At 48.3% G+C, this 27,471-nt stretch overlaps 1 protein-coding gene across 1 annotated transcript; it reads right to left on the bottom strand.

The window, feature by feature from the left end:
- On the bottom strand, positions 1-27,471 carry LOC143838946 (chemerin-like receptor 1). The gene is made up of 3 exons (XM_077340842.1): positions 27,284-27,471; positions 3,093-4,639; positions 1-610 (listed from the first exon to the last, which is right to left on the bottom strand). The coding sequence occupies exon 2, from the start codon at positions 4,624-4,626 to the stop codon at positions 3,553-3,555; it is 1,074 nt and encodes a 357-aa protein (XP_077196957.1). The 5' UTR covers positions 4,627-4,639; positions 27,284-27,471; the 3' UTR covers positions 1-610; positions 3,093-3,552.

A 27,471-nucleotide genomic window follows, 5' to 3' on the forward strand; every position in this document is an offset into this window, starting at 1 on the left:
TGATGATGATGATGATGATGTCATCTGTTCGGTTGTGTCCAACCCTCGACGATTCTATAGGAAAGTCTCCACCATGTGCCCTTGTCTCTGACTGCTTCTTTCAGTTGGTTCATGGTCATCCCTGTGTTGGCTTTGATCGTGTCGAGCCAGCGGATCCTTTGGCAACCACGTTTCCTTTTGCCGCTGACCACGCCGAGCATTAGCGATTTTTGTAGGGCGTTTGATCACATGATGTGTCCAAAGTAAGTGATCTTTAGCCGTAATATCTTGCCTTCTGATGACATGGTTGGTTTGCTCCTCTCTAAAACTATCTAAATAACTTTGGCCGTCCATGGTATTTGCAGCATTCATCTCCATCACCATAATTCGTAAGCATCTATTCTCCTCCTGTCTTCCTTCTTCAGGGTCCAGCTTTCACATCCATAGGTTGTTATGGGGAAGACAGTCATAGAGTGACACAAACAGCCATTTCTTACAGGCAAAGAAGGAGGAATTATAGAACTGTCATTTATGCAACCAACACATATCTAGCAAGATGTCATCCTGAGGGCTTCGTTATACATTATACAAGTCCATGTGGTTTTTTGCCAACTCATTTATCTTTCTTGCCCTGGAAGATGGTGGAGAGAAGTAAGCAGTCCCATTAACCCTGCATAAAGAGGCAGACGAGAACGGGGAAGCTATACTCCCCATTGTTTCCTCCCATTGATAAGGCAATTGCTCGCTAAGATGGAACCAAAAGAGTGATACAGCCAAAAAGTAAAATATCAGGCGAGTCAGGTTTTTAACAGCAAATATAGGGAGATGGTGATATATAGAGATTACATACAGATATATTTTTAAATTCCTTGGGGGAGGGGGTTGGTGGAAGGCAATAAAACAGAAATACTGACAGACAAAGTAGGGTTAGGTTGATTAATCCATACAGCAATAAGTCACTCAAGGCCTCCAATTGCCACATTAACCATTAGTAATTAGAGGTAGGGTGGCCATCAATGATGTTGTCCCCCATTCTCTTTCCCAGTCCCAATCAGGAAGGAGGCAATGTCTCAGAAAAACAGCATAGTTTATTTGGTCAAGAAGCTCTACTGGACAGCTCTCCACCAAGAGCAGAGAGAAAACTATGCTGTTAGTTGGCTGTATTTATAGAATCATAGAGTTGGAAAGGGCCATAGAGGCCATCTATTCCAACCCCCTGCTCAACGCAGGATCAGCCCAAAGCATCCTAAAGCACGGGTAGTCAACCTGTGGTCCTCCAGATGTCCATGGACTACAATTCCCAGGAGCCCCTGCCAGCATTTGCTGGCAAGGGCTCATGAGAATTGCAGTCCATGGACATCTGGAGGACCACAGGTTGACTACCCCTGTCCTAAAGCATCCAAGAGAAGTGTGTATCCAGCCTTTGCTTGAAGACTGCCAGTGAGGGGGAGCTCACCACCTCCTTAGGCAGCCGATTCCACTGCTGAACTACTCTGACTGTGAAGAATTTTTTTCCTGATATCTAGCCTATATCGTTGTACTTGTAGTTTAAACCCATTACTGCGTGTCCTTTCCTTTCCTCTCCTCTCCTTTCCTTTCCTTTCCATTTATACAGAAAGTTTATCTATCTTGAGTTAAACATAGACCACGACGTACATCAGACATCAGCTATGACATCAGCCAGCCTTCTTACTATTTCTCTACTGATCTATTTTCTGCCAATGAAGGTATTTCTGCTATCTTTCTTTTTCCAATAACATATAGCACTGTTAATATTCTCCTGACAATACCTTCCACCATATCACCCATCTAATTGCCTTCCATTCTGACACTGGGGCCTTCTGCTTTCTGTGGCAGACTGCTTATCTGTAACAGGCCACTGGGTTATCTGAGAAAGTTTTCCGGCCAGAGGGTTGGATTTATACATATCCTCTGCCTAGAGGGACCCCAAATACCGAATATTAGTATTAACACAGCATCTATAAGTCCCCTGCTTTCAGGGGCTGATTTCTAACAAACACAATAGCACAAATGTCTCCTATTAGTATTACAAATATCGATTATTTAACCAGCATTTGTTTGATTCGATTCCTTCATTTTCAAACCCTTCAACACGCCCAGGGGGAGGGTAAGCTACTGGGCCCCGGAGTTTCTGAATGGGCCCAGTGCTGCCAGGACCTTCGGCCCGTTCACTTTCTAGTGCTCCACTAATCATGCTTTCTGCTGTATGCTCAGTAGGCCACTGCGGATAGGTCTGCAGGCAACAGTGAGCATGGCAGTGGAAGTGCTTCTAAAACCAGGACACACAAGCAGGTGGGAGGCATGCGAGGGGGTGAGGGATGGAAGACATGCAGGACTGGTGGCTGGGAAAGGAGGGGAATAGGTTTCCCGGGGTCCAGGTGGGGGCCTAGTGATCTCCTAGAATGACAACTGGTCTCCAGATTATAAACCTCAGTTTCCCTGGAGAAAATGGCTGAACTGAAGAAGAAGAAGAAGAGTTGGTTCTTATATGCCGCTTTTCTCTACCCACAGGAGTCTCAAAGCGAATAACATTTGCCTTCCCTTTCCTCTCCCCCCAACAGACACCCTGTGAAGGAGGTGAGGCTGAGAGAGCCCGGATATTCCTGCTCACTCAGAACAGCTTTATCAGTAATGTGGAGAGCCCAAGGTCACCCAGCTGGCTGCATGTGATGGAGGAGTGGAGAATCAAACCCACCTTGCCAGATTAGAAGTCCGTGGTCCTAACCACTATACCAGTCTGGCTGGGTAGCCCATACCGCATTCTACCCTACTGAGGGCCTGCCCCTCCTGTAACACCTCCTTCCTCAGGCTCAACCCCCAAATACCCAGGAATTTCCTGGAAGGGGGTTCTGGGAACTTTCTGCCTGCACTTTCCTAAAACCTCATTAGAGGGCTGTTAAAAGAATGGCAACACCCACTGTATGATAGACAAAACACAAGCTGGTTATGCTTGATCACTCCTACTCCCATTCGTATAAATATGGGGCCAGAGGCAGTGCTTGGAGTAGACCCATAGTTGCACAGGAAAAGGCAAACACAACAGCTTCATAATGTGTAATGAGGGCCTGAACCTATCAAAGAACTTAACTCACAAGATCACTTCATACCCCTTCTTGCACCTATGAAAAGAGGGATGATGAGGTGCAGGCTCTTCAGAAGATTCTAGAACCCATTCTCCACATTTGAGAGAATTAAAAAAAAAAAGAGCCTCTTGTGGCGCAGAGTGGTAAGGCAGCCGCCTGAAAGCTTTGCCCATGAGGTTGGGAGTTCGATCCCAGCAGCCGGCTCAAGGTTGACTCAGCCTTCCATCCTTCCGAGGTCGGTAAAATGAGTACCCAGCTTGCTGCTGGGGGGTAAACGGTCATGACTGGGGAAGGCACTGGCAAACCACCCCATATTGAGTCTGCCATGAAAACGCTAGAGGGCGTCACCCCAAGGGTCAGACATGACTCGGTGCTTGCACAGGGGATACCTTTACCTTTACCTTTAAAAAAAAAAAATCTCTGCCCCATCAACTTTTGCCCGAGGGTCCTAGCCCGGAACTTGGGCCTTCTAGACCAAGTGATGGTCGAAACCTGAGCTAGATTTGCTCTTCGTGAAAGGCAGGGAAACCTGAGCTGAGGGCTCGCTGAAGGCACTCTCGAAAGCCGCGAGGACGGACATCCGTAACTTCTCTCTGAAATCCTGCCCCACAAAGACGTACAAGAAAGGGTTCAGGCAGCTGTTGAGATAGGCCAAGCCTGAGGCCAAGGGCGCTCCCACCACCAGAAGAGTCTGTTGCCAAGGTGTGACCGTGGCCAACGACATCTCCAGGAAGGAGAAGACATGGTAAGGGAACCAGCAAAGAAAGAAGGCCAAGACCACAGCCACCATGATCTTGAAGGGCCTCCCAGAGTGGGCGAGCCGGTTTCCTTTCAGCTTGGCCGCAATGATGCCGTAACAGACCAAAATAATGGTGAACGGCACCAGGAAGCCAGCCACAAAACGGGTCAACACCATGGCTCGGTGTCGATATTGTTCCAGGTTGACAACTTCCTCTGACTGAAAATCGGTGGACAAGGCAAAATTGTTGTAGCAGTGGGTGATGTTCTCATTGGTGGGCGACTTCCTGGTGTCACGGAAGACGAGATGCGGGATGCTGAGCATGAGGGCTGCTACCCAGGCCCCCACGGCCACCAGAGACGCCAACCGGGCGGTGCGGCGGTTCTGGGCCCAGACTGGACATGCCACTGAGATACAGCGGTCCATGCTGATGACCGTCAAGAGGAAGACGCTGGCAAACATGTTGAAGAAGGCCACTGTACTGTTCAGCTTGCAGAGAGCCTTTCCAAAAGGCCAGTGGAAGCCCAAGGCTATGTGGGCCACACTCAGCGGCAGGAAAAAAGTGAAGACGAAGTCAGCGATGGCCAAGTTGAGGAACCAGATGGTATTGATGGTCCTCTTCATGCGGAAGCCGGTGACAAAGATGACCAGGCCATTTCCCACCACCCCTAGGACAAAGGCGATGCTGTAGACCACCATGGAGAGAGTGTGCATGGCGTTACGGAGAGCAAGGTCATCTTCGGAGTCACCATAGTCCTCGTATTCTCCATAAATGTCTTCTTCCCAAGTGGTGTTGGTGGCCATTTTGGATGCAGACCTGTAGGGAAGACATGCAGGTACGTGAAGTGGGTGCTGGCAGAGTTTGCAAGAAGGGCGGAGCACCAGTCTGCTTAAAAGGATGAAACTGCTTTATTATGACACAACTCTGGGAAGGAAGGAAGGAAGGAAGGAAGGAAGGAAGGAAGGAAGGAAGGAAGGAAGAAAGGAAGGAAGGAAGGAAGGAAGGAAGGAAGGAAGGAGGGGAGGGAAGGGAAGGGAAGGGAAGGGAAGGAAAGGAAAGGAAAGGAAAGGAAAGGAAAGGAAAGGAAAGGAAAGGAAAGGAAAGGAAAGGAAAGGAAAGACAGAGAAGAAGAGCTGTTTTTATACCCCGCTTTTCACTACCCAAAGCGACCTACAAAAACCTTTCCCTTCCTATCCCCACAACAGACACCCTGTAAAGTAGGTGAGGCTGACAGAGCTCTGAGAGAACTGTGAATAGCCCAGGGTCATCCAGCTGGCTGCATGCGGAGAAGTGGAGAATCAGATCCAGTTCTCCAGATTAGAGGCCGACGCTCTTAACCATGACACTACATTGGACCCTTTTTATTTTAAATGGCCTTTGATGTTCTTTGAGGAGAAAAGCGGGGTGCAAATTGCCTCATTTCATGATGATAACTACTCCAAACCAGGCTGTCATCACCCACTGCCTTGTTGTCCAACTTGGCCACCCCCCCCTTGCCCATATATCTAATTCTTGTTATTTTTCTGTAGTTCCGCAACATCCTTTGCTCTTTTCCTCGAATGGAATCAAACCCTGTTCTCCAGACTAGCGCATGCTGCTCGTAACCAATATACCAAGCTGGCTCTCAAAGAGAGAGAGAGAGAGAGACCAAGTAATCCTGACCATCTGTCCTTCATTAATTCTGTCTGCTCTGGAGGCAAGCGGAGAGGAAGTGTGCTCAAAGGAGCAGGCAGCCTACAAGTGAGCCCATCAGTACATGGAAGAGAACATTTGAAAAATACCAATAAGATCCTATTCCAACTATGCTAAACACACGTCTCTGGTGCCCCCTATAGGATGCTTTGGAATTGTGCACACTACTAGATCCTGCGTAGTTCAGCAGTGGGAGAAGACAAACCATTGCCTGGAAAAGTCTACATGCCCCAGTGTGTGGCCCTCCAGATGTCCATGAACTACAATTCCCAGGAGCCCCTGCCAGCAATTGCTGGCAGGGGCTTCTGGGAATTGTAGTCCATGGACATCTGGAGGGCCGCAGTTTGACTACCCCTGGAGTAGAGAGACGGACGGGTGTAGCAGTCAGAGTGTCAGACCAAGTTCAAATCCCCACTCTGCCAGGAAAGGTCAGTGGGTGACCTTGGGCCAGTCCCACAATCTCAGCCTCACCCACCCCACAGGTAGGATCACCAACTCAGGTAGAATCACCAGATTCGAGGGGTGGAGCCTGCGGAGGGTGGGGTTTCAGAAGGGGAGGGACTTCAAGGGGTAGAATGCCGCAGAGTCCCCCTTCCAAAGGGGCCATTTTCCCCAGGACTGTTTCCGCACTAAGGATATCGTTCTGATTTGCATTTTTAAAGGATCAAGTTTTTTGTCCATTTCAACACTGAAATTTCCCTCTTTGGGCAGAGACCCGAATTGCCCCCTCACTTGTCCCATACCAAAGAATCCTGCTGGTTTTAATTTTACAGTTTGAAAGTTTTATCTGCTTTCTGGTCTGTGCACGTATGAATAAACTTGACTTGACTGTTTGTTCGTTTTTTTTAAGCAGGGTCTAAGGGGGCTGCCAAATGCGGAAATGCGCAGAATTGGGTTTTTCCACACACCCTCCATTTTGAACTGTTTGGAAATGCCCCTTTTCCTCATTGCTATCTTCCCCTCTCCCTCCCTCCATTCTGAAAAATCTGTTGGAATAGGCAATGTCTGGTGCAGCAAGCAGACCATTATATCTCAGTGAGCTCAGGACCTTTCTCTCCTGTTAAGTGTCTTTCTTGTATGTCTCCAGATTGCTACTCTTAGGGGCAATTTCCTGCATCTTCTCAGAAGCGTCTCCCTCATTCTCCCTCTGCCAGCCAGCTATGTAGGCAGCCTATCTCTATCTCTCCTCTGCACTATCCAGTATGGTTGTTCCTTAAATAAATACAGCATGTGCATATCAATGATTTATTTACTCTGCTAACAAAATCTACCTTTTTTTAAATAAAAAGGAGGTGATCGTGTTACAACGTTGTTTCTAAGTTAGAATCATAGAATCATAGACTTGGAAGGGGCCATACAGGCCATCTAGTCCAACCCCCTGCTCAACGCAGGATCAGCCCAAAGCATCCTAAAGCATCCAAGAAATGTGTGTATCCAACCTTTGCTTGAAGACTGTCAGTGAGGGGGAGCTCACTGCCTCCTTAGGCAGCCTATTCCACTGCTGAACTACTCTGACTGTGAAAATTTTTTTCCTGATATCTAGCCTATATTGTTGTACTTGTAGTTTAAACCCATTACTGTGCATCCTTTCCTCTGCAGCCAACAGAAACAGCATCCTGCTCTCCTCCAAGTGACAACCTTTCAAATACTTAAAGAGGGCTATCATGTCCCCTCTCAACCTCCTTTTCTCCAGGCTGAACATTCCCGAGTCCCTCAACCTATCTTCATAGGACTTGGTCCCTTGGCCCCAGATCATCCTCATCGCTCTCCTCTGTAACAAAGCAGTCTTGCCGTCTAACACAGCAGTATTATAATGTTATAACTTTTTAAACCCCCTTCAAGGATCGCTGCCTTGTTGTGGCAAGGGGGCTTGCGTAGTTCAGTGAAGCTATGAGCTATGCCGTGCAGGGCCACCCAAGACGGACAGGTCATAGCTGAGAGCTCTGACAAAAGGTGATCCACTGGAGAAGGAAATGGCAAACCACTCCAGTATCTTTGCCATGAAAACTCTATGGACAGTTCCAATAGGCATAACGATATGACGCTGGAAGATGAGCCCCTCAGGTCGGAAGGTGTCCAATATGCTACTGGGGATGAGCAGACGGCTAGTACGAGTAGCGCCAGAATGAATGAAGCGGCTGGGCTAAAGCCGAAAGGACGCTCAGTTGTGGAAGTAACTGGTGGCGAAAAGACAGTCCGATGCTGTAAAGATTTTTATTCCATAGGAACCTGGAACGTCAGATCCATGAATCAAGGCAAGCTGGACGTGGTTAAACAAGAAATGAGAAGACTGAACATCGACATTTTAGGAATCAGTGAACTAAAATGGACAGGAATGGGTGAATTTAATTCAGATGACCATCAGGTATACTACTGTGGACAAGAATCTCGCAGAAGAAATGGAGTAGCCTTCATAATCAATAAGAGAGTAGGAAAAGCAGTCTTGGGATACAATCCCCAAAATGACAGAATGATCTCAGTTAGAATCCAAGGCAAACCATTCAACATCACAGTGATCCAGGTCTACGCCCCAACCACTGCTGCTGAAGAGGATGAAGTTGATCAGTTCTATGAAGCCCTACAACACCTTATAGAAGCAACGCCCAAAAATGATGTGCTTATCATCATGGGGGATTGGAATGCTAAAGTAGGAAGCCAAAAGATAACCGGGATAACTGGCAAGTTTGGGCTTGGAGTACAAAATGAAGCAGGGCACAGGCTGGTAGAATTTTGTCAAGAGAATACAATGGTCATAGCAAACACTCTTTTCCAGCAACCCAAGAGACGACTCTACACATGGACATCACCAGACGGTCAACACAGAAATCAGATTGACTATGTGCTCTGCAGCCAAAGATGGAAAAGTTCTATCCAGTCAATAAAAACAAGACCAGGAGCTGATTGTGGTTCAGATCATGAGCTTCTTGTTGCAAAATTTAGGCTTAAATTGAAGAAAGTAGGGAAAAGCACTAGGCCACTCAGGTATGAACTAAATCATATCCCCGATGAATACACAGTGGAGGTGACAAATAGATTTAAGGAATTAGATCTGATAGACAGAGTGCCTGAAGAACTATGGACGGAGGTTCGCAACATTGTACAAGAGGTAGCAACTAAAACCATCCCAAAGAAAAAGAAATGCAAGAAATCAAAATGGCTGTCTGAGGAAGCTTTACAAATAGCTAAGGAGAGAAGGGAAGTGAAAGGCAAGGGAGAAAGAGAAAGATACACCCAATTGAATGCAGAATTCCAGAGAAAAGCTAGAAGAGATAAGAATGCCTTCTTAAATGAACAGTGCAAACAAATAGAAGAAAACAATAGAATCGGGAGGACCAGAGATCTTTTCAAGAAATTTGGAGATATGAAGAGAACGTTTCATGCAAAGATGGGTATGATAAGGGACCAAAATGGTAGGGACCTCACAGAAGCAGAAGAGATTAAACAAAGGTGGCAAAATTATACAGAAGAACTGTACAAGAGCGAGCTTAACATCCCTGATGACCACAATGGGGTAGTTACTGACCTGGAGCCAGACATCCTGGAATGTGAAGTCAAATGGGCCTTAGGAAGTCTGAGCAACAATAAAGCTAGTGGTAGTGACAGCATTCCAGTTGAACTATTCAAAATCTTAAAGGACGATGCAGTAAAAGTGCTACACTCAATATGCCAGCAAATTTGGAAAACTCAACAATGGCCACAGGATTGGAAAAGGTCAGTTTACATTCCAATCCCAAAGAAGGGCAATGCCAAAGAATGTTCAAACTACCGCACCATTGCACTAATTTCTCATGCTAGCAAAGTTATGCTCAAAATCCTACAAGCTAGGCTCCAGCAATATGTGGACCGAGAACTTCCAGAAGTACAAGCAGGATTTCGAAGAGGCAGAGGAACTAGAGATCAAATTGCCAACATACGCTGGATCATGGAGAAAGCTAGGGAGTACCAGAAGAACGTCTACTTCTGCTTCATTGACTATGCTAAAGCCTTTGATTGTGTGGAGCACAACAAATTGTGGCAAGTTCTTAAAGAGATGGGAATACCAGAGCATCTTATTTGTCTCTTGAGAAATTTATATGCAGGTCAAGAAGCAACAGTGAGAACTGAACATGGAATCACTGACTGGTTCAAAATTGAGAAAGGAGTTCGGCAAGGCTGTATACTGTCGCCTTGCCTATTTAACTTGTATGCAGAGCACATCATGAGAAATGCGGGATTAGAGGAGTCACAAATTGGGATCAAGATTGCAGGGAGAAATATCAACAACCTCAGATATGCAGATGATACCACTCTAATGGCAGAAAGTGAAGAGGAACTAAAGAGCCTGTTGATGCGGGTGAAGGAGGAGAGTGCGAAAGTTGGCTTGAAACTCAACATCAAGAAAACAAAGATCATGGCATCCGGCCCTCTCAATTCCTGGCAAATAGAAGGGGAAGAAATGGAGATAGTGACAGATTTTATTTTCCTGGGCTCCAAGATCACTGCAGATGGGGACTGCAGCAAAGAAATTAAAAGACGCTTGCTCCTGGGGAGGAAAGCTATGGCAAATCTAGACAGCATCCTAAAAAGCAGAGACATCACCCTGCCAACAAAAGTGCGTTTAGTCAAGGCTATGGTCTTCCCAGTTGCAATGTATGGCTGCGAAAGTTGGACCATAAGGAAGGCCGAGCGTCAAAGAATTGAGGCTTTTGAACTCTGGTGCTGGAGAAGACTCTTGCGAGTCCCTTGGACTGCAAGGCGAACAAACCGGTCAGTCCTAGAGGAGATCAGCCCTGACTGCTCTTTAGAAGGCCAGATCCTGAAGATGAAACTCAAATATTTTGGACACCTCATGAGAAGGAAGGACTCCCTGGAGAAGAGCCTAATGCTGGGAGCGATCGAGGGCAAAAGAAGAAGGGGACGACAGAGAATGAGGTGGCTGGATGGAGTCACTGAAGCAGTAGGTGCAAACTTAAATGGACTCCGGGGAATGGTAGAGGACAGGAAGGCCTGGAGGATCATTGTCCATGGGGTCGCGATGGGTCGGACACGACTTCGCACCTAACAACAACAACTTTTTAAAATGTTTTTCAAAAAAATTACATTCAGGACCCCTTTGGAGGAAGGGGGAGATGACTGAGAGTGCAGAACGGTGGGATTAAGGGGCAAAAGACATTTTTAAACAGAGGCTGGATAGCCATCTGACGGAGAGGCTGATTCTGTGAAGGCTCAAGGGGGTGGCAGGTGACAGTAGATGAGCGATTGGGATGTGTGTGTCCTGCATAGTGCAGGGGGTTGGACTAGATGACCCATAGGGTCCCTTCCAGCTCTACGATTCTATGATTCTATGATTCTAAGAAAAACAAAGGCGCAAGCAGGCACCATTTTGCAAAAAATGCATCTTCTGAAAAGGAGAAGGGAGCAAAGCATGATGGGAGGCTGCCACTGTTGGACTCCGTGTGGAAAGCATGTCACGAATTTCTGCCTGGGAAATAAGGGGAGGGAAGCTTAGATGCGGAAGGGCTAGAGTCGACTCGCAGCCATCCAAAGGAAATCCAAAGTGAGGCCGAAACAAGGTCTGTCTCTTAGTGCAGAAACAGTCTACTTGAACTGATCTCTGTCACCTGGAAATGTTGTGATTTCTGGAGAAGATCACTTGTGAGGATAAAATGGAGAGAAAAATGAATTACACAGTGTTGGATCCCTGTAAGGGTAGAAGGCAGGGTCTAAATGAAGTAGATAAATAAATTCAAAACACTATGCAAATGACAATGGTATGACAATGGACAGGACCAGTCAAAGCAGCAACTCTTAGGGAGACGACCTGTTGGTGGAAGAAGATACAAAATTATTTGGGGGTTATTTTTCCAGTTGCAAATTTCCCCTTACCCTTTGCCCCGCAAGCAATATTGCATAGTTGCAGAGGCCCTCAGGTTTTCTAGATCTCAAAAGGGTCATTGCTGAGCCCCCAGATTGCATAATAAATCATCAAATTACTCCCAAGGTTTCAAAAGCAGTTTGTCCTCTTCACAGCCCCCTGACATTCGGAAGAGCTTTCCCTCCCTGAAGGTAAAAGGGAAGCACCAGAAGGAGCTACACACTATCTGGCCTCTAGATGGGAGTAGAGCAACACTCTAGAGTTAATAGAATAAGATTTGGGCCTCTCGGCATCTTAGGAAAGCTCACGCCTTGAATCAATCTTTGTTGGTCTTAAAGACCAATACGGTTTTCCCTATTATTATTATTATTATTATTATTATTATTATTATTATTACTACTACTACTACTACTACTACTACTACTACTACTACTACTACTACTACATTTCTTACCCGCCACTCCCAAAAAGACTCATGGTGGGTTACAAAATGTGCATAAAAACCCCAGTAAACCACAGACGAAAATTACAATCAAAAAACAAATGCATAAGTTACGGCGGAATCTCAGTACAACTCAACTCAACCCATTCCCCCTAACATAATCTTCTAAATCAAGGGTAGTCAACCTGTGGTCCTCCAGATGTCCATGGACTACAATTCCCATGAGCCCTGCCAGCGTTTGCTGGCAGGGGCTCCTGGGAATTGTAGTCCATGGACATCTGGAGGACCACAGGTTGACTACCCCTGTTCTAAATGAGGAAAGGAGGGGAGACGATAATACCCAAGCCGTCATCTGAATATCCTAAGGGGGGGTGGGGTCCTGGAGCTCTTCCTTAGCGCACCGGCCTCAACCATAGACCTGGGTATAGGCCCCCATGCACATGCATACTTCTTCATGTAAGCTGATGCCCAGAATTCAATTTCATTGGTCTTCAAGGTGCCACCGGACTCATACTATGTTCTACTGCTTCAGACCATCAATGCCATTAATCTAAGCCAGGGATTCCCAACCAGGGGTCCGTGGGCCCCTGGAGGGTCCGCGGGAAATTCAGAGGGGGTCCACGGCCTTTCCCCTCTGCCTAAATGGATTTGGCCACAGGCTGGGTAACTTGCTGCTCCCGTTGAAGGTCTTGGTGGGTAGGCCGTGGTTGTAAAAATCAAAGGGGTGAGGAGTCGGTAGTGGCATGATATGGCTTCTCAGCTCCTGCCCTTCTTTCCGGCCTACATGAGTCAAAGCCACCGTAGTAGTAGGTGGAGGGAGAAAGTGAAAGAAGGGCAAAGAGTGTGGATGGTTATGCTACTTCCGGGGTGTGTGGCAGGGAAGTGTGGCCAGCTGATATCACTTCCAGGGGACCTCAAAGCCTGAAAATTTATTTCAGGGGCTCCTGCATAGTCAAAAGTTTGAAAAAGGCTGATCTAAGCGATACAGGGGGAAAAAGAGTCCAGTAGCACCTTTAAGACCAACAAAGATTTATTCAAGGCGTGAGCTTTCGAGTGCAAGCACTCTTCGTTAGACTAAGAACTGACAGTCATAACAGTAGGAATACATAAGCAAAAGTTAATCCTGTTACATTAGTAAACTGTGTCACAGTTTAGTAATGTAACAGGATTGACTTTTTGACTTTATTGTGCTACTTCAGACCAACACAGCTACTCATTTGAATCTAAGCTATATAGAGTTGAGGTAGCCCAGGCAGTTTCTCTTCTGTCCACCAGCAGCACATCTGACATGGGATTTGCACAGCATCATTTGCTCAACATCTCTCCAAGCAGCCCACCAAGATGGGACAAGATGGGCTTCCGTGACTTCCCTCAAAGGCCCTTGGGAATCACCCAGGGATACAATGGGTGCTAGCATATATACCGGCACAGTGACCTTCCTGGGTTCTGCCACACACCCACACACTCCCTGCCCAATCAGACGGCTAATATTCAGGTGTAGCTGGTTCTTACAAAGTGTTTCAGCTGGCTGGAAAAAAGACATTCTGCTTATGCTCAACAGCACCCTTGTGAGGGCCAGCATGGTGTGGTGATTAAGAGCAGCAGACTCTCATCTGGAGGGCCAGGTTTGATGCCCCAGTCCTCTACATGCAGGCAGTAGGGTGACCTTGAGCCAGGCACACTTTTCATTGGGCTGTTCTCACAGAGCAGCTCTATTAGAGCTCTCTCAGCCCCACCTGGAGGTTGGCAACTGTTATCTGGCTTCAGTGGGTTTAGAACAGAGCAACTATCCATGGAGTGGCACTGCCAACCTCTTTAAAAGATGGGCAGAGGGTTAACTCTGGTCTGGTGTAGTGGTCAAGAGCAGCAGACTCTAATATGGCGATTGTGTCCCCACTCCTCCACATGCAGCCAGCTGCGAGACTTTGGGCTAGTCACAGTCCTCTCAGAGCTGTTATTGAAAAGCAGTTCTCTTGGAGCTCGCTCGGTCCAGCTGGTGAAAAACGGGTATAAAAATCCCAGCTCTTCATGTCTTTCTAAGGGTGTTGCATTAGTTCAGGGCTGAGGGCTGATATTCAGGGATGCCTTTAAGAAACATATTTCTAAAATCAAGCAACCCCTCTTGCACCACCTCACCTGGGCCCGTTCCATACACGTTGGATAATGCACTTTCAGCGTGCTTTTGCAACTGGATTTTCTTGTGCTGAACAGGGCCCAGTCTGCACACATAGGATAATGCACTTTCAATGTGCTTTGGCAGCTGGATTTTCCTGTGCGGAGCAGGAAATTCTACTTCTAAAGTGCATTGAAAGTGCATTATCTATTGTGTGCAGAATAGGCCCGGGAAAACCTAAAGGGTATTGAAACTGCATTATCTAATATGTGCGGGATGGACCCTGGTATGCTCCAAAGATGTTCCGTCTTTCCCTTTACTACTGGACCACTCTTCTTTGCTACCAAGAGAAGCCTTGAGCCCATCCCCTGCATGTGGCAGGATAAACAATGCTGCTTTTAGAAATGCTCCTGGGCCGAGTTTTGCTTGCCCCGACAATGGACTTACCCCTGGCCTCTCGCTAAGGACTTCCATTGTGGGGGTGAATTCCTGCCAGATTTCCCTGTGGCAACTCCAAGCTGACATGTAGACAGTCAAGGAGTACAGGATAGTGATGGGCACCTTGTAGCATGTCAGGCTGAGGTCCAGGAGACCCAGGTTCGAATCCCAATCCTGCCGGGGATGCTAACTGCGTGGACAGTCCACACCTTCAGCTCCAAATGGAGGAGACGAAAACAATGCAAATGGCTCTGAGTTGGGGGGGGGGGAGGGAGGCAGGGTAGAAATGAAGCCAACCCTGAAATCCGGCAATGAAGTGATTGCCTCTTTCCTTGGTTCGTCTTGCTCAGTTTGCGAAATTTCCACTGGCTCTGAGCAAGGCGGCAGCACTGTTGTGCGAGACGCTGGCGTCGGCTGAGCATTTGGGCGTCACGCGGGCCCGATGGGGGAAGCCATCTGTTCGGAGAAACAGCTCACAGCCAGTGAGACATCACCAAATCTGCACCGGCTTAGGGAGGAAACCTCGAGAAAGCAGCTTGCCGCCAAAGGCCAAAATAGAAATCTACAATCCAAAATTGCCCAGAGCCTTCTTTTTAAGGCTAAATGAGTTGGCAGTGGGATAAAATCAGATCGGGTCAAATCTCTCTACTCTACCAGTTGCTCTCTATATGATGAACCATAAGTCAACTTATGGTGACCTCCCAGGGGGGTTTCCTAGGCAAGAGGCATTCAGAGGTGACTGGCTGCTACAGGCTCTATAGCAGGGGTAGTCAAACTGCGGCCCTCCAGATGTCCATGGACTACAATTCCCAGGAGCCCCCTGCCAGCGAATGCTGGCAGGGGCTTCTGGGAATTGTAGTCCATGGACATCTGGAGGGCCGCAGTTTGACTACCCCGCTCTATAGAGCAACCCTTGTTGGTGTATGCCAGATCTGCAGTGTGCGTGATTGAGCAGAATATAAAAAGTGACCTGTAGGGGGCATCAGAGGAGATATGTTTTTAGCATGGTTGGACTAGGAACCTTTAGGGGCTTTACGCACCGGGATCTTTGTTGCAAATTGGTCACTGAATGAAAAATCGCCATTTAAAGTAGTGGAATTCGTCGTTATGCATACCTGCCTTTGTAGTGGAATCCAGTTGCGTTTTGTAGCGTTTCCCACAGGCTTCCGGTCTCAGCAGAAATCGCTAGAAAGGAAGCGCTATTGCCAAGCTCGACCCGCCCCTGGCCGTCAAGCAGCCAATGGGCAGCCGTTAGCATGCTCCCAAACAGCCCCTTTCCCTTTAAGAAAGGGTTTTTTTTTTTAAAAAAACAGACCCATAGCAACGAATCTGGGTAGATTTGTTGCAACGGAGAGACCCATCCAGCTGCCTGGTGTGTTTGAGCTGTCGTTTGATCGTTGCCACGCTTCCTCCGAGTGAAACCCCCCCCGCTCTCACGGGCCCGATTTTCGGCTGAATTAATGTGTAAAAAATAAAGGGACTTTATTTCAGCAAACGTGCTTTTCTGTGGTTTGTGCTTAGTGACTAAAGGGGAGGGACTGAAGCCAGGGAAGCCTCTAAACAGAAAGAGGCTCACTGGTGCGTTTATCCCCGCTCGCTCCGAGAAAAAAAAAATGGAAGATCAGAGGAGAGAGCCAGGGGGAGGGACTTTGTAGAAACCGCAACAATGTTAACGCACAGGTCTTTTTCGCTAGTGTTGCAGATTGGTTGCAGGAGCGTATCGCTTTCCGGAGGGTGAATCCACTTTTGGAGATTTCCCTGAAAGCGCTACAAGGAAGCGCTTTTTGCAGATTGGTTTCAGGTGTGTGGCAGATTGTCGACGACGTTGTGCAAAACGGCAAATCAGTAGCGTTTTCAATTGGCAACCATTGTGCTATTTTGAAGGCGTGCAAAAAGCCCCTTAAAATCATCTCCTCCTGTGACTTCCTGCTTGTTTGAGCCCACTTCCTCCCTGCTTGCCTCCAGAACAGCAGATGAACAATCGAAGAATGACTGCAGACAACAGCTAGTTAGGTCTCTCTCTCTATCTCTCTTTCTGTACAGAGTTGTTTCTCTTCATCAATAACATGATTTTATTCTTTCAACAGCCTGGTACTTCACCCTTTCCACTTATTCAAACGCTGTCTACAGCCCTTCCTTGGTGGTCTCCCAGCCAAATAAAACCCAAGCTGACCCTGCTTAGTTTCTGAGACCAGTCAAGATTAGGCTAGCCTCAACCACCCAAGTTAGGTCTGTCTTCTGTGTACCAATAAGTTACCAATAGGTTTCCTTTGAAAAGGCAAACATTCACTCTAGAGAGTTACTGTAGCTGTGGAAACAGCATGGGGGAGAGGAAGGGGTTAACACCCAATGTGGAAGTCCCTAATCGCAGATATCCAGGTTCACTGGAATGCTATCCCTTGCAATAACCATGGGCAAGCAAATTCTCTTCTAAAGGATTTATTTCCATCTCAATATTGCTTTGATTTCAGCCTGATGCGATAGGAACAATTACAGCTTATAGATCTTCTTAAGCTAAGGCCAAGGGAGTAAAGGGAAGGTTGCCAATCTCCAGGGGGAGCCTGAAGACCTCCCAAAATTGCAGCTTATCTCCAGACTGCAGAGATCAGTTCCCTGAGAGGAAATAGCTGCTTGGAGGCTCGTCCCCCCCCCCATCCCACAACCTCACCCTCCCCAGGCTGTGCCCCCAAACCTCCAGGAATTTTCCACCCCAAAGTTGGCAACCTTAGATTCAACATGCATTCCTTGCAAGACTTTTGCAGGCTTAGAACAACAGACCATGGCATGGAATGAACCTCTCCTTAAGCTTCCAAAAATGAGTATCCACTCTGTGAGTGGAACACTCTTCAACAGAAGTCGTATTCCAGACTGCTTTGGGTACTCCTAACCACACCGTGGGGTTCTACTGGCTGCGATTCTGGATTCTAATCCAAGTTCTGAGGGGAGGGATCTAGTAGAGGGGAGCTGAGAGGCTGGGATCTAAGTTCTTCCCTGGCAGGTCCCCCAAGAAAACATGGAAAGCAGGTACAACATTATGACAGGCATGCAGGCAGGCGGGCAGGCGGGCAGGCAGGGGAGGGAGGGAGGGAGGGAGGGAGGAAGAGAAAGAGAGAAAGAGAGAGAGAAAGAGAGAGGGAGGGAGGGAGGGAGGGAGGAAGGGAGGAAGGAAGGAAGGAAGGAAGGAAGGAAGGAAGAGAAAGAGAGAAAGAGAGAAAGAGAGAAAGAGGGAGGGAGGGAGGGAGGGAGGGAAAGAAAGAAAGAAAGAAAGAAAGAAAGAAAGAAAGAAAGAAAGAAAGATCCAGCCAATAGGAACACGAGAAAGAAAGAAATCACAAAGAAGTAGACAAAATCATCTTGTACTTCAATGCTTCTCTCTCTCTCTTGACTGTCTACAAGGGGTTTGTATGAAATCCCCCTGTTATTCCTCTGTTATTCATAATGAATGAAGACAAGAACGAGAAAACCATTCAATGCTGCCTGAGAATGGAGTTTAGTCCCTTATTTTCCTTGCCCAACAACCAACATTTTCAGAGTGGGTCTCTTTTTCAAGCATCTTCTTATGGACTTCATTTATACCACCTTTCCCACCCTCACAAGGACTTCCCTCTTGTATCCTCTGCTCTGCTTTATTCTCACAACAACCCTGTGAGGTTGTGAAGAGGATACCATGTGACTGGCCCAAGGTCATCCGCAGCACAGGAGGGAATTCGGACCTGGACTTCCTTGGCTTCGAACTCCCCGCTCTGACCATTACCCTATACCTCTGCAGCACTACAAAACTTCTGCCTTTCCTAGCCATACAAATTGGCCCCATCCCGAAACATTGAGCGGTTTGCTTATTTTGACCTAGATTTGCTATGGTTTTGTGTTTCTGCCATGTGTGTAATTTGTCTGCCGGGGAGAAAAAGAAACATTTTTTAAAGTAAAACCTTTAAAAAAATTGTTATGGATGGAGACTACAATAGATCAGCCCAGCTTGAACACATCACAGGCTCCGCTCCCCCCACCCCACCCCAGAGATGCCACCCATGAGCCTCACCTTTTCCCACCTTTCGCTCAGCCACTGTCCTGCCCGCCTAGGGTCTGAGGGTCTCCTCTTGTCCTGCGGAGTCTGCCCCGGCTGGAAGCTCTTTGAAAATGGGATGGGCTCCTGCAGGACACGGGGGGGGCGCCGGCTGGGTGTGTGCATTCTTGGGGAAATGGACGGATGTGCGGCCAGTGGGAACACTCCCATGCCCACAGCCGGTTGTGCAATTTCTCTTTTCTCTTTTTTGGGCTGCCCAAGGAAAACTGGCACAGAGGCCAGGTCGGTTAACTCTTCCAGCCCTGCCTCCGGCTCCTTCCAAAGGAGACGGCTGCCTTGCTGTTTTCTTCATGCCTCTCCACTCTGCAAATCTCCTACTCCAGAAGATCGGCTCACCGCAAGCTCCATCTCCTGATCCACTTAATGGAGTCCAGAGGGAGAAGGGAGTGGGAAGTCGAGGAAGGTCCCTGGCCCGGCCCAGAGGTTGCATTTCTGTTGAACAACCCCCCCCCCCCAACCGGAGATCCAGGAGTGAAGCCACACGAAAGCCAGTGTTTAAAATATTGATTTCAACACCTTAAAGTTCCTGTGATGTCAGACTTTTTAATCTTTTATACTGTTATTGTTGTTTTCTCTCTTTTTGAACTGCTTCAGTTTTTAATTTACAAGTGTATTTGAATTTTGGTCTGAACGACAATAGATAGATAGATAGATAGATAGATAGATAGATAGAGAGAGAGAGAGAGAGAGAGAGAGAGAGAGAGAGAGAGATCCAAGCTCTGAGGGGAGGAATCTAGTAGAGGGGAGCTGAGAGGCTGGAATTCCCTGGCAGATCCTCCAAGGAAACACGGAAAGCAGGTACAACATTATGGCAGGCACACAAACTGACTGACTGACTGACTGACTGACTGACTGACTGACTGACTGATTGATTGATTGATTGATTGATTGATTGAAAGAGAGTGTTGTTCAAAGAACTCTATTTCTGACTTGAGCAATCCTACACAATGTCTGGGACCTGTAGAATCGTCTTCTTTGGAGGGGGGGGGCTCCGTGGTAAGAATTCCAGGTCCCCTCTGGCCACCATTAGGGAATGGGGAGGTGCAGGTTGGAAAACTCTTGGAGATTGGGGATTGCAACCCAGGGAGGACAGAGGCCTCAGCGGGGTGCAATGCCACAAAGCCCACCTCCCAAAGAGTCCATTTTCCCCAAGAGAACGGATCTTGGTTGTCTGGAGATCCATTGTAATACCAGGAGATCTTCAGGTGCCACCTGGAAGCTGGCAACCTAACCACCTCCCCAAGAACTGGGAGACGATTCTGACCTCTGTTGTCTGGAGATGAACTGTGATTCCAGGGGGATCCCCAGGTCCCACCTGGAGGCTGGCATCTGTATGGCTGTGTACCCTGATGGGGTCTTTCCCCTCCTCAAACCCCACCCTCCTCACCCTCCCTGAAGCTCCAGGTATTTCCCAACCCAGAACTGGGTGTGGGGAAGCACCCATCCCTCTGATGGGAAAGATGCCACAGAGTGTGAGAGTGGGGAAATGGAGTGAAGGAGGAGGGAGTGGGGTCAATGGGGAGGACACCGAAGGACTATGTTGGGATATGAAAGATCTGCAGGGTGTGTCATTCAGCATATATTGTCCTGTGGGGGCATCAGAGGATATTTATATTCAGCCTAGGTAGGATAACAACTTTCTGGGGATTTTCATATTATGTCCTCCCATGTCCTGATTAGCTCGATAGGAGATGTCCTGCTTTTTGAGCACGCTTCCTGCTTGCCTCCAGGACAGCACTTGAACAACAGGAGAATGACTGCAGACAACAGTTAGACTGTAGAGCTCTCTCTCTCTCTCTCTCTCTCTCTCTCTCTCTCTCTCTCACCATAGTTGTTTCCCTTCTGAATCAAAACTGTTTTATTATTGACGCAGCCTGGCGCTTAACACTCTCTGCATATTCATACTCTCTCAAAGCTAGTAGCAGCCCCAATCTTCGGGGAAAGAGGGATGAGGAATGGGGGCAGGTTTCATTAACACAAGCGAAAACTCTCTGAGCAGCCCTAAGGGTGATCGTCAGCCTGCTACAAGGGTGGCCAAACTGTAGCTTGCCAGAGGTCCGTGGACTACAATTCCCATGAGCCCCTGCCAGCAGGGGCTCATGGGAATTGTAGTCCATGGACCTCTGGAAAGCCACAGTTTGGCCACCCCTGGACAGAGATCAGTTCCTCTCAGGGAAAATAGGCATTTTTGCAGGCTGGGAATTGTGGACAGACACACACACACACACACAGCTGAGGGCCACCGTCTCCCACCTCCCCCTTCAGCTCTACAGCCCGAAGGTCCATGGTGTGTCCTCAGCACAAGGTATAGGAGCAAGCCTTGAACACCCACCATTGGCTTGACTGCTGCAATGCATGGTTCCACGCCTGGGAGCACTGCGTCCACGCCATGCGTCCAGCTCAAAGAAGAGGTGGGTGGGTGGGTGGCATGGGCACGGGGGACCCATGCAGTAATTTTGGTTGCCATTTGTTCCCGCCAAATGTCCCATGTCTGAGGAGGAAGGGAGGGTCAGGGCAAGTTTCCACAGTGTGCCCGGTTGCCAACCTACAGGTGAGTCCTGGAGATCTCCCATGCTCACTTTCCCTGGAGAAAATGGCATCTCCAGAAGGCAGGTGCTTTGGCAAACCTCAGATACGAGGAGAAGCCCTCCCGAAAATTCTCCCCTCTGCCTTCCAAATAGGCTGTGTCTGCCTTCCAAACAGCCATTTTCTCCAGGGGAACTGATGTCTGTGGCCTAGAGATGAGCTGTAATTCCAGGACCCCAGGTCCTACCTGGAGATTATGGATGAGAGGAAAGCTGACGAAATGGCTATATGGAAACAAAGAATCTCTAGCAGTGGAATAAGCTGCCTAAGGAGGTGGTGAGCTCCCCCTCACTGGCAGTCTTCAAGCAAAGGTTGGATACGTACTTTTCTTGGACGCTTTAGGATGCTTGAGGCTGATCCTGCGTTGAGCAGGAGGTTGGACTAGATGGCCTGTGTGGCCCCTTCCAACTCTATGATTCAATGATTCTATAGTCTTCTTTATTCTCAAACAGAAATGCCAATATCAAAACAAGGCCCGGCATTTAACTCATTCTCAAGGAGAAGGGTCTTCCTCAGTTACGTTCTTATGGCCCTGCTAGTGGGCCTCTTCATGAGCCTCTTGTAGTGCAGAGTGGTAAGGCAGCAGAAATGCTGTCTGAAGCTGTCTGCCCATGAGGCTGGGAGTTCAATCCCAGCAGCCAGCTCAAGGTTGACTCAGCCTTCCATCCTTCCGAGGTCGGTAAAATGAGTACCCAGCTTGCTGGGGGGTAAACAGTAATGACTGGGGAAGGCACTGGCAAACCACCCCATATTGAGTCTGCCATGAAAACACTAGAGGGTGTCACCCCAAGGGTCAGACATGACTTGGTGCTTGCACAGGGGATACCTTTACCTTTACTTTTAGTGGGCCTCTTGATGGCACCTGGGTTTTGGTCACTCTGCGGCACAATTGGACTGGATAGGCCATTGGTCTGACCCAACATGGCTTCTCATGTGTTCTTATGGCCTGCTGGTGGACCTCTTGGTGGCACCTGAGTTTTGACCACTGTGTGACAGAGTGTTACTCCTGATCCAACCTGACTTCTGTTATATTCTTATGTTCTAGATCTGGCAGCCCTACCTCCATCTCCTACCAGTGGCCAGGGGAGAAGTGGCAACTCTGAATACATATGACAATTGCAGTCCCACCATGCCCATCCTTATTCAACTTGAAGCTCACTTACTGGACCGCCTCAGCAGAAAACTCCATTCAAGTTGCTATTGTTTCATGAGCAAAAAAAAATCAATTGCAGTTTTGGTATCCCTTCCATCTGCCAGGGTGGATCGGGCTTACAGGGAGAAGGCAAATGAAGGGCTAGGAGAGAGGGTAACCGGCACACCCTGGACTTCTTGTCCAAAGTCATCCCCCTTCCCCCCCCCCAACACACAAAAAATCATGGAGTCAGCTCTGCTAGTGGTTAGAGATGCAGCTGGTTGCCAAAGATTTCGGGTTCTCTGCCCAGCCTCAAGACACAAACAAGGTCACTGGGGAGACCACAAACTTGGAAGTGGCACTTAGTCACGAAACCCGTTTCTTTTCAGAAGGATGGGGCAGCTGGGCGCCCATCAAGGCTTTGTTATTTGGCTTAAACTTTTACAAAAATGATTCAAGTGAGAGGGGGGATTTATCATTAAGAAAACAAAGCTAGATAAACCAAAACCTCCAACAACTGGCTCAACCCAGGAAGTTCCCGGATGTTCAGCATCAGCCCCAGACCTGAGGATAAACACTTCAACCGCTGGCTGCTGAGCCAGCATTCCCAGGCTCAGGCTGGGTGGACCTTCTCTAAGGCATCGAGGGGCCATCCACAAAGAGGTCAAGGGGTTCCATCCCAGACCAATATTGTTCTAACCCAGCCACGTACCAGGAAGGTCAGAGGGCAGAGGGAGAATAGAAAAGAAGAATTGGTTTGTGCACCCCACTTTTCTAGGGATGCCAGACTCCAGGTGGGCCCTTATTTGATTGATTGATTGATTGATTGATTGATTGATTGATTGATTGATTGATTGATTGATTGATTGATTGATTGATTGATTGATTGATTGATTGATTGATTGATTGATTGATTGTGAGAGGTTTGGGCTACAAAGATGGTGAGAGCTTTGGAGACCAAGTCATACGAGGAAAGGTTGAGGGAGTTTGGTCTGTTTAGCTTGGAGAGAAGGAGACTGAGAAGTGATGTGATAACCATCTTCAAATACGTGAGGGGCTGATGGAACAGAGTTGTTTTCTGTCGTCCCAGAGGGTCAGACCAGAACCAATGGGTTTAAATTAATCCTAAAGAATTTTCAGCTAAACATTCAGAAGAAGTCCCTAACAGAATGATTCCTCAGTGGAACAGGCTTCCTTGGGAGGCGGTGAGTTCTCCTTCTTTGGAAGTTTTAAGCAGAGGCTGTCATCTGACAGACATGCTGATTTTATGGACTTAGGCAGATTGGGAGTGGGTGGGCAGGAAGGGATCTGCCAGTGTTTGTCTCTTGTGGCCCTTCCTTGCATACCCAGGGAATTGCTAATTGCCGCTGTGGGAATGTAGGTGAATTTTATCCAGGCCAGGCTGGATTCTGGAGATTTTTGGTAGTGGTGGGGATCATTTGGGCATGAAATTGGGATCACTGTAGGCAGGTCATTGTGAATTCCTGCATTGTGCAGAGGGTTGGACTAGATGACCCTGAAAGTCCTTTCCAACTCTATGATTTAATGCTGTGGCGAGCCCAAGGTCACCCAGCTGGCTGCATGTGGGGGAGCGCGAAATCAAACTCTCTGTGAGCCAGCAGGGGCTCATGGGAACTGTAGTCCATGGACATCTGGAGAGCTGCAGTTTGACCATGTCGGCCTATGGCATTCTAACCTGCTGAGTTCACTCCCCACCCCAAACCCTGCCCTCCCTTGGCTCCAGCCCCTAATTTCCAGGAATTTCCCAACCTGAAGCTGACAACCCCAGGGAATTAAGTCTGAAGAATCCTCTAGAATTCCAGACCCAGAGATCCCCCTGTGCCTCTGGTTTCACCCCTGGAACAGCCCATCCCCCTGACGACCTGGCTGGCCCCTGGAATCACTTGCAGACATGTGGGTCCCATCTTTTCCCAGCAGGACTGCTGACTTGCAAAAATTAGATCTATCAAATGCAAGCTGGCGTAAAACTGTCTCCATCCACCTCAGGGAGCCAGCCAGCCTGTATGGGGGCCAAGAGCTGGCCTGCCCTGGTTGGCAAGAGAGAGGAAAGGGCTGGGGAAGCCAAGTCCCTGTGGGGGAAGGTGGGTCTTGAGTCCCGGCTCACAGCCACTAACTGCTGCTATATATCCCCCCGGCCTTCTCCCCTCCCTGGTACCTGTCTGCTCTGAGTTGCTGGCTCCACAAAGTTGTTTTCACAGTGTGGTCAAAGACAGACCTCTGGACCGGTTATTATGGGCACACACCATAATTACAAGCCGGGGCCAAGCAAGCAGCAGAGACAAAAGGAAAGCCTGCCTCCTCCCACCCCACCCCCCTTGGATGCACATTGGTTTCAACGTGCTTTTACAGCTGGATTCTCCTGGGCAAATTAGGAAAATCTAAATGGCATTGGAAATGCATTATCCCACAAGTGCGGAATGGGACCGGAATCCAACCCACGTGCATCTGCCACACCCTGGCCTGCTCTGATTCCATTGCTGGGCAGAAATCTGAGGGCCTGTGTGGCCCCAAATGAGGATTCCCCCCCCCCCCGCCTCCGGTGTCAAGAGGGCTTACAATCATAGAATCATCGAATGGGAGCTTCTCCAAGTGTCCCGTCAGACTATTTGGGTTCTAAAACCCATTCTGGATGGAAACAGCATGAGATTGGCCATCCATCTTTGGTGTGGCCATTGAGGCTTAGCTGTCATCGCAGGCCAGGAGGCATTAGGGGTACTAACCTCCAGGTGGCAGCTAGAGATCACCAGGAATTGTAATGGATCTCCAAGCCACAAAGACTTGTTCCCCTGGAGGAAATAGATTCCATGGAAGGTGGACCCCATGGTATTAGACCAGCTTTTTTCAACCTTTGGACCATGGAGGAGCCCCCTAAAATAATTTCTCAGGCTTCGAGGAGCCTCAGAATTGGTCAGATGGCCACGCCTCCCTGCATGACACCCTGTGAGGTGGGTGAGGCTGAGAGAGCCCTAATATTCCTGCTGGGTCAGAACAGCTGTATCAGTGCTGGGGCAAGCCCAAGGTCACAATCTGGCTGCACCTGGGTGAGTGCAGAATCGAACCCAGCATGCCAGATTAGAAGTCCGCACTCCTAACCACTACACCAAGCTGGCTCTGGACACGGGTAGTTCCCTAGCTTGTGGCCAAGTCCATTAAGGCAGGAGGGGAAAGGCCAAGGAACCCCTTAGTGCCTCCATGGACCCTTAGGGGTATCCCAATCCCTGGATGGGAATCCCTGCAATACTCTGCAAGGTGCCTCCCTCTCCCCAACCTAGAGATGTGCCCCTTGGTTCAGATGCCTCAGTGAGCACCGAAGCCCAAGGCCTTCTACGCGCCCACTCTGGCTTTGGTGATTGCCGAGGGGGCCGAACCAAGGTACACATCCCTATCCCTACCCCACCCTCCTCAGGCTCCACCCCCAAATCTCCACGTATTTGCCAACCTGCAGCAGATGCTTTTTGAAGGGAATAGAGGAAGTAATAAAGAATTTACAGCTTTGTCATCTAAGTGACACAACATCGGTGTGTAAGGTTGCTAAGGCTGGGTTGGGAAATACATGGAGATTTCGGGGGTGGAGCCTGTGGGGGCAGAGTTTGGGAAAGGGAGGGACCTCATCCGGGTTCAAGGCCATAGCATGAAAGTGGACATTTTCTCCAGGGGAATTGATCTCAGGTCTCATTGAGGACTGGCAGCTTTGGGAGACCATCGATTTTAATGATGAGAAAAAATGCAGGAGAGCTATAGGCCATTCTGAGGGCCATTCGGCACAACCACCAATGTAGTAAAATTTGAGCGCTATCGAAAAGCACTGCAATTAATAGCAGCAGGTCTCGGTAATGCACACAGCCATTTTTCTCAGAAAAAAGGCTCTTCCACTAGTGCTATTCTCGTAACGCATAAGTTTATGGTCTTGCCGGAATCGCACCAAAGAGGCAATATTTTTCCACACTTCCTCCCGCCCCTCGCCATCAATCAAAAAGAACAGCCAATGAACTGTTGTGTCCGTGCTTCCCTTTAAAAACTGTTTTTTAAAAACCCGAAAATACCTGTAGCAACGCATATTTGTTCATTCGATGTATCAGAAAGACCTTTTTCACTGGCGTGGGAGCTGGCGCTTAATCGTTTACACGCTCTTATAGTTTAAAAAAAAAATCCCCTCGGGTGCAATATATGGCCAAAATTACAGGCAGTGTCAAATAAGGGACTGTATTGTGCTCGGAAACTTTACAGACAAATGCTTGTGGAAGGATTTCAGCCGAAGAAGCATTGCTTATTTGTTGCTTTTGCCGGTTTATGGGGAAAGAAATGGCTATCACAACACCGGAAGCTCGGGTGCGAGACATTCTTGCTAGGAGTTTTTGGGGGGTTCCCCAAAAAGTGCTACAAAGAAACGATTTTTGCGGGAGTGTTGCAGGAGTGTTGCAGATTGTGTACGACGTCATGCGTAATGTTAAAAAATAGCGTTACACAATGGTAAGACTTCAGCAACATTAACGCTGTGCGGAATGGCTCTGACAATGATATGGCTTCCTTATCTTACTGTGCAGCAGATTTTTTTTTCCAACAACATTTGTTCTTGCCCTCTCTGTCCTGGGCAATAAGGTTTCCAGCTCCTGGTTGAGAAACAGCTTGAGATTCTGGGGGTGGAGACTGTGAGGGGTGGGTTTGGGGAGGGGAGGGGTTTGGAGAGGGGAGGGACTACACCAGGGTGCAATACCGCAGACTCAACCCTTCAAGTAACCATTTTCTCCAGGGAAGCTTATCACTGTCATCTGGAGATTGGTTGGAATATTGGGAGATATCTGGGGCCACCTAGGGTTGCCAGTCCCCAGGTGGGACATAGGGATCCCCTGATTTTCCAGCTCATCGCCATGTGGCAGAGAACAGTGACTCTGGAGAAAATGGCTGCTTTAGAGGGAGGACTCCATAGCATTTTACTCTGCTGAGGGCCTTCCCTGCCCCAAATCCCGCCCGTTCCTAGTTCCACCCCCAACCTCTTCAGGTATTTCCCAACCCAGAGCTGGCAACCCTGGCCCCACCTGGAATTTGGCAATTCTAACAGTAGACATCTCTGTGAAGGGGGGGGAGGATAAAGGGATACCTGAAAGGAAATCCGTCATGCCCAGCCTGGTTAAAATCTTCCCAAGTTCGAGGTGATTTGATGGTGCCTTGCGTCCAGCTGCCCTCCTTTCGACATCTGTTGAACCCTTTTCCGAGGAGTCAGTAAGGGGAATTTCAGTGCGGAAAGAGAAGAGCAGAAAATCCCCCTTCCAAGAGGACGACTTCCCC

The sequence above is a fragment of the Paroedura picta genome, chromosome 5, assembly GCF_049243985.1.
Source record: "Paroedura picta isolate Pp20150507F chromosome 5, Ppicta_v3.0, whole genome shotgun sequence".
Taxonomy (NCBI): domain Eukaryota; kingdom Metazoa; phylum Chordata; class Lepidosauria; order Squamata; family Gekkonidae; genus Paroedura; species Paroedura picta.

Coding starts and splice junctions, on each gene's coding strand:
- LOC143838946 (XM_077340842.1), bottom strand. CDS start 4,626: ATGGCCACCAACACCACTTGGGAAGAAGACATTTATGGAGAATACGAG.